The 7203-nt window shown below is 40.8% G+C and overlaps 1 protein-coding gene across 1 annotated transcript in view; it reads left to right on the plus strand.

Annotated features, from left to right (window-relative positions):
• The window catches only part of LOC106530697 (calcium-dependent secretion activator 1), a gene marked incomplete at its 3' end in the record, with an annotated part of 178663 nt that overhangs the window by 122543 nt on the left and 48917 nt on the right, over window positions 1–7203 (plus strand). The window contains 1 exon segment of the mRNA XM_014026371.1: window positions 6524–6660. Within this exon segment, the coding sequence (XP_013881825.1) occupies window positions 6524–6660 (137 nt within the window).

Below are 7203 nucleotides of genomic sequence, written 5' to 3' on the forward strand. Positions count from 1 at the left end.
CACACACACACACCCAAATGAAAGTATACTCCGCTCCAAAGCAACATTTAAAAGATGCCTACATTGGACAGTGCAGGAGAGAGGACGGGGGTACCTCTAGAATCAAATCAATTAATCTATCGTCTTTATTGTCATTGCAACAAGTACAATGAGATTGCATGGTCCCTGAGCAAGGTTAAAAAAGTACACTTACATTAAAACAATAAATTTGATTTAAAAAAGTATACATACTGTATGTATGTAGACAAGATATAACAAAAATGGTGTTAGCACAACACACCATCCAGTTCTCAGTTTCCACATATGAAAAAAAACAGATAAACTGCACCATGAGAATCACACAATAACAATTGAAATATCAAGATATTACACTGCTAACATTGCACATGCGAACTTTGCAATTATTGCATATTGAATACTGAAGTATTTCATCTTGAACATTGCATATTGCACATTGAATACTAATTATTGCACCATGAACATTGAATATTTGCACATTGAATATTGAAATATTACAACGTGAACATGGACATGTACACTGAATGTTATAATGTTGCACCTTAAACATTTGAACATTTCACAATGGAATATTGCGCTTAGAAAGATRATTCACAGTATTGTTAATGCCTTGAATTTAGTATCCTGATGACTGTGGGGTACAAGCTGTTTTTCAGTCTATTTGTCCTTGCGCTGATACTCCTGTACCTCCTACCTGATGGCATCAGTTCAAACATATTGTGACCTGGGTGTGAGGAGTYTTCTAAGATGTTTTTGGCTTTCTTGAGACAGTGGGAGCTATGAAGTTCTTCTAGTGAGGGCAGTGGGCAGCCAGTAATCTTCTGGGCTGAGATAATGAGCCGCTGGAGTGATTTCCTCTGTGTTACTGTGCAACTGGTGAACCACACACAGAAGCAATAGCATATGATGCTTTCAATACAGCAACGATAGAAGGACACCAGCAGCTCTTGGCAGATGTTATTCCTCCTGAGAACWMTCAGCAGAGAGTATAGTCTCTGATGGGCCTTCTTAGCCAATTCTGCTGTATTTTTGCCCCAGGTCAGGTCATCCATGATGTGGACTCCCAGGAAATGGAAGTCAGACACCCTCTCCACACAGACTCCGTGGATGTAAAGTGGCTGAAGGTCAGCTTCCCTTTTCCTGAAATCCACCACAAGCTCTTGGGTCTTGGTTGTATTCAGGAGCAGGTTGTTGTCTGTGCACCACGCTGTCAGCTGTGCCACTTCATCTCTGTAGGCTGTCTCATCCCCTCCTGAGATGAGCCCCACCACAGTAGTGTCATCAGCAAACTTGACAACTAAATTGCTGTGGTGGGTGGGAACACAGTCGTATGTGTACAGAGTGAAGAGCAAGGGACTCAGCATGCAACCTTGTGGTGAACCAGTGCCCATGGTGATAGTTGGGGAGGTGTAAGGCCTCACCCTGACCCTTTGTGTGCAGTCTGTCAGGAAGTCCTTAATCCAAAGACAGATGGAGTGTGGAAGTCCCAGGTCTACGAGCTTACCCAGAAGTTTGTGGGGCAGGATGGTATTAAAAGCAGAGTTGAAGTTGATGAAGAGAAGATGTGCGTAGCTCTCCCGATGCTCCAGGTGGGACAGCGCAGCATACAGGGCAGCAGTGATGGCATCCTCAGTGGACCTGTTAGGTCTGTAAGCAAACTGATGTATGTCAAAGGCCGGGGGGGGAGGAGGAGGTGTGAATGACATAATATGTTTCCGGACCAGTCTCTCAAAACACTTCATGGCTACAGGGATAAGTGCTACTGGCCTATAGTCATTCGAGTGTGTGTGTGTGTGTGGGGGGGGGATGCTGGTGAGCAAGGAGGTGTGGTCAGGACGAGAGAACGTGACGAGCTAACATTTCTGATCATTCTAAACAAATTGTTTTATAAAAAGTAATGTTTCATGACATACACAATGATTCATRCCATWTTTCATTTAAAATGAACAAGTCAGTTCAGTCTGGGACTGACTCGTGTTGTCTCCCTGGATCATTCAGGACACGAAGCTCTTTAACGCAGCCTTGGCTGGTCTCTGTCTGACCCAGACCACACCAGCCCCGGACAGCGGAGCTGGAGTGGCCCTACAGCCTGACAGAAAAAAACCCTGCGCTGCAGCCACTCTGCTCCAWGATTACTAGTTTAGATCAGGAATAAAAAAGTTCCGGTCTTGTTTGACTGAAATTCGGTCCGGTTTGAGCTGTTTTTCATTTTACAATGATAAGCTGATCGCGGACATGCAGTCACTGCCCCGCTGTGCTGTCTGCCTTTTTTCTCTCCTGCCACTCTATGTGGTGTTCTACACACACGTTCTTTTTTACCTGTTTCTGCAGGACGTAGAGCGGGCTGGGGTGTGTGAGAGAGCAGAGCAGCGCAGCGCAGATCAGATAGAGCTGCTGGTTCAAAGGTTGATTCAGTGATACAAATAGTGTGTTGCTGAGACATTGTGTGTCTGTGTGTGTGTGTGTGTGACTGCGTTCAAGTGGATGTTAGCCGCTAACATGCTAATACGAAGCTGTAACAAACGATCATGCTATGTTAGCTGTTCCAACCCCGGCCCTCACTGCTGCTGGGGCGTGTCTTAGAGAGAGGCTTTTATATCAGAATATGGCTGCTGTGATGAAACTGTGGAGAAGACACGTCACCGTGGAGAGCCGTTAACCAGTATGCAAATTAGTCTGCAGTACCACTGCTCAACCCATAGTGTGCAGCAAAGAGACATTTTTAGACCAACTATTACAGATTTAAACAAATACACACAAAAACATCAAAATTAGCACAGAAACAGTACTATATAACATTTTAGACACATTCTAGAYAGTTTATCAGCTAAAASAAATTAATTTTGGGGTAAGTTCCTCTTTAAGTAAAGTCATTTAGCTCTGTGTTCATACTGCATTTTTGATGGAAATTAAGTTTTTCTAGTTAATTTCGAAGTTCAGTCATTCAATSAATCAATCAAATTTTACTTACAAATTTCACAGGATTTACAGAAACACTTCAGAATAAGTTGTATGTGTATAATTTCATTTTTGTGAGATTATGTAAAAGGGGAACTCCCAAGAAGCTTCTTTAGCTTATATAGGGACCCCAAACACAGAAATACATTACATTACAAAAACCAACAAACAAACAAACAAACAAAAAACAATACAGTTTGATATGTTGGAAACTAATAAAAAATGCTTTCACACAATATAGTTTGTGTTTTGTTTTCAAAATGACCAGCAACATCATACAACCATACTCTTATTAAAATAACATTTCTTCATGCTAATAGTGGATTTGTAGTATTTTTATTACACAGTTTAAAATTTTGAATGCCTGTTTTCCTACAGTATTTATTCTATAGTGTCAAACACAAAAGGTAATCATGCTTTTGTGTAAAAGCACTGCAAAAATGCAGTATTTTTGTCTAATAATAGTTTGGGATCTGTATTCCATGRGCTATTTAAATTAGCTCTGTCCGTAACAACACATCTCATGAACCACTGGACAGGTGCTTTTGAAACTTGGAGGGAAATAAATTAAGTACATCTACAAATTATTTGCTTTTGTAGTTAACCTAGTTCAAGATGGATGCCACAACTAAATGAGTTTATCAACAGAAATGGGAATGTCTGTACTGTGCCTGTTTTGTAAATTATTGTTGAAGTTCCTCTGAACAAGGGGAGTTGTTCCTGAGTGCATGCAGAGGCAGGTGGTGCCACGCAGTGAAGCAGCATGTTAGCAGATCAGCTCCAGAGCAGGTCAGGTTTCAGAGCCTCCACATGCCAATAAACTGCCTCTCAATCCATTTCACATATTAAAAAAATGAATGAATAAATAAAACCCTCACATTTCTTTAAGGAATGAATGCTGTACCCAGGTTGTAAGAAAATTTAAAATATGAGAATAGATAATCACATGCAAACAAGTTTTAGCCATCTGGTGAATGTCCAACTAAATTTTAGTCACTAATGTGACTAAAATTTATTTATTTGCCATTATTTGACCAGGAAAGTCCCATTGAGATCTCAGATCTCTTTTTCAAGGGCGGCCTGGGCCTGAAAGCAACCTATTGTACATGTTTTTAGGGGTGGGGGAAACCAAAGAAAACCCACACAAGCATGAGGAGAACAYGCAAACTCCACACAGAAAGACCCCAGGTCCGAACCGGGGATCAAACCCAGGATCTTGTTGCTGTGAGTCGTCAGTGCTAACCACTGAGCCGTCGTGCTGCCACAAAAATAATTTCCATGTTAAATTTCAGGACATTACGAAGACCTAAGGTTTGAGCCACGCAGAACACAACTCAAACTGATCCATAACATCAAGTTGTGCTCTCTCATTGGTCTTGGGCCCCCTGGCTATCTTGAAAACATATACAAACAGTTTCTTTTGTATCTTGAAGCCAGTGAGATAAGTACCATAACTGCAAATAAATCATCAGCTACTTCTTGTGCTGGGGTGGCTGTGGTGTAGTGGTAGAGCAGCCGGCTTGGGACCCGAAAGTCTTAGATTCGACTCCCCGCCATGCCCACATGTCGTGGTGTCCTTGAGCAAGACACTCAACCCTAACTGCTCCCCGGGCACCTCACATGGCTGCCCGCTGCTCCACTTGGGTGTGGATGGGTCAAATGCAGAACACACATTTCGTCATTGTGTGAAAAACATACACTGATGACCAATAAAGCACCTTTACCTGTCTTAGAATATGTATACAACACAGTATCATCTGCATATAACTGAATCTAACACTTGAAAAAACATTTGGTAAAACGTTAACATAACTAAAGAACGCCCTAACATAGACGTCCTGATGCATCTCAGTAATCCAGGTAAAAAATCAAAAGGAAAAAAAATTGTATAGGTCCTCTGGACGGGTTCTTCTTTAATGAAACATTTCGTCTCTCTTCCAAGAGACTTCTTCAGTCTGAGAGTTTCAGGCAAAATTCAGGCTTTTGAGTCCTACCTCAAGGTGACTGATACTCACGTCACATGGCTATCGTTCACAGGTGACTGATACTCACATCACATGGCTATCGCTCACAGGTGACTGATACTCACATCACATGGCTATCGTTCACACCTAATTAATACCTATTGTTAACAGGGGGTGGAGTGATACTGCCAATGGCAGCGCTGTAGGAGGGGGACAGCTGAAAATGGAGGCCCCCACCTCTGTTTAATGATGGACGGTCTTTCTTTACAAAAATGGCTTCTTTTACTCCTCTCTCAAACCAACGTTCCTCCCTATCAAGAATGAGAACATCCTCATCTCTGAAAGAGAGACCGCTGGCCTGTAAATGAGTGCAAACTGCAGAGTTCTGGCCATTAGAATTAGCTCGTCTGTGTTGGGACATTCTTTTGAACAGTGGCTGTTTTGTTTCCCCGATGTATAACTGGTCGCAGTCCTCCTGGCACTTAACAGCATATACAATATTGCTCTGTTTGTGCCGGGGCACCGGATCTTTGGGGTGAACCAGCCTTTGCCGTAATGTGTTTTGGGGTTTGAAAGCTACTGGGACATCATGTTTAGAAAATAAACGTCTCAGTTTCTCCRAAACACCCGCAACATACGGAATAACCACTGGCCCTAACATAGACTCTTAGTGGATACCAGGTGAATGATTAAGATTTGTTGAAATTGATTAACCAATCTTTACAGCCTGTGATCTATCAACTAATGAAAATAGACCATTATTTATTTTATTTTAATTTTTTATTTTAGGTCAAATGAAAACAATGTGGTCTGGACAAAAATTGATAGTACATATAGAAAATATTCAGAATTATTTTCTTGGATTTTTTTTTTTTTTTTTTTTTTTTTTGGTGGCAATCAACAAATCATTGCATTACAGCCACCAACTGGTTATGGAGTATGGATTGGAACAATTGGAAAAATAATTTGACCATATGAACTCATTGAAAGTAGCGTGTCCTGTAATTAGCATCATCTTGCAATCAGTCAGTATGCTTATTTAAGGGTGAAAAATAGTCACAGTTATATTTGGTATTTTGGTGTGTACTACACTGATTCTAGTCCACAGAATGCTATGGACAGTTTTCTCAGGAAACGTGATCCTCCTAAATCAGAACTAACCTTTAACCTCCAAATCATCAGATATTTTCCTACATTTACCTAAAAATGTTCCTGTTTGCCTAAATTTTCTCTTTGATGTGTCAAAACTTGATAACTTTAATATAAAGCCCACAGTAAAGCAGTACTGGTCACATCACATCTAGCCAGTTTTCTGATAAAGCTCTATTTGAGACAAAAGTTATACTAGCAGTCAGGTACTGTACATTTTTAGTACCTTCTTAAAATAATCTGAAGGTRTGTTAAAACTAATTTAGAATGTGGTAGAAACATTTCTTTGATTGGGCTCACAAACCTGACAGCAGTGTTTTATCTTGGGCTTTTCTTAAAGTTTGTCCTTTCCCATTTATTTCCTTATGGGCTGTAACATGTTATCTGTTTCAGTCTTCACCTTTGTCATTGTATGATATACTCTACATGTCCAGATGCTGATCGAGCCCAAAAACATGGTATGGATGAATTTATTTCGGCCAACCCATGCAACTTTGACCATGCCTCCCTGTTTGAGCTGGTGCAGCGTCTCACCCTCGATCACAGACTGAACGACTCCTACTCCTGCCTGGTAAGGAAAGATTGGTAACACTTTACAATAACTACACCTTATTTAGCCTTAATTAATCGTTAATAAAGGGTTACTTAAACTTAAAAAAATAATTAACTAGACACCACATAGYGGTAACATGATAACCCTGCATGCACAAATGCAGCAGAACTCAGAAGTCTTTATTCCTAATAAATGTCATGCTACAAGATGCATCCATCCCAAAATTGTAGTGGTTTGAGTGGGGGGTGGGGGCGGCTTGGTTGACCTGATGGATAGCCCATTATCAGAGCTAAACAAAAGAAATCTGAAGCTATGTTTAATAGTTTTTGAGCTATAACCATTTATTGTATGTCCAGATACAACTTTTTCTGATAAATTGGGGGTCTGGGGTGGGTGGGCACTGATTAGTGGGCCTGGTGGATAGAGCTTCAGCAGAGCTAAACAACAAAAGAAATCTGAAGCTCCTATGTTTGTTAGGGATCTGAGTTTGAGCTCTGATAAAAACCCGAAAACAGATAAAGGTTTAAAGTTTTATTATAATTGCTGGTGTGGAGCTGGAAC

This window comes from Austrofundulus limnaeus, unplaced genomic scaffold (assembly GCF_001266775.1).
Source record: "Austrofundulus limnaeus strain Quisiro unplaced genomic scaffold, Austrofundulus_limnaeus-1.0 Scaffold548, whole genome shotgun sequence".
Classification (NCBI taxonomy): domain Eukaryota; kingdom Metazoa; phylum Chordata; class Actinopteri; order Cyprinodontiformes; family Rivulidae; genus Austrofundulus; species Austrofundulus limnaeus.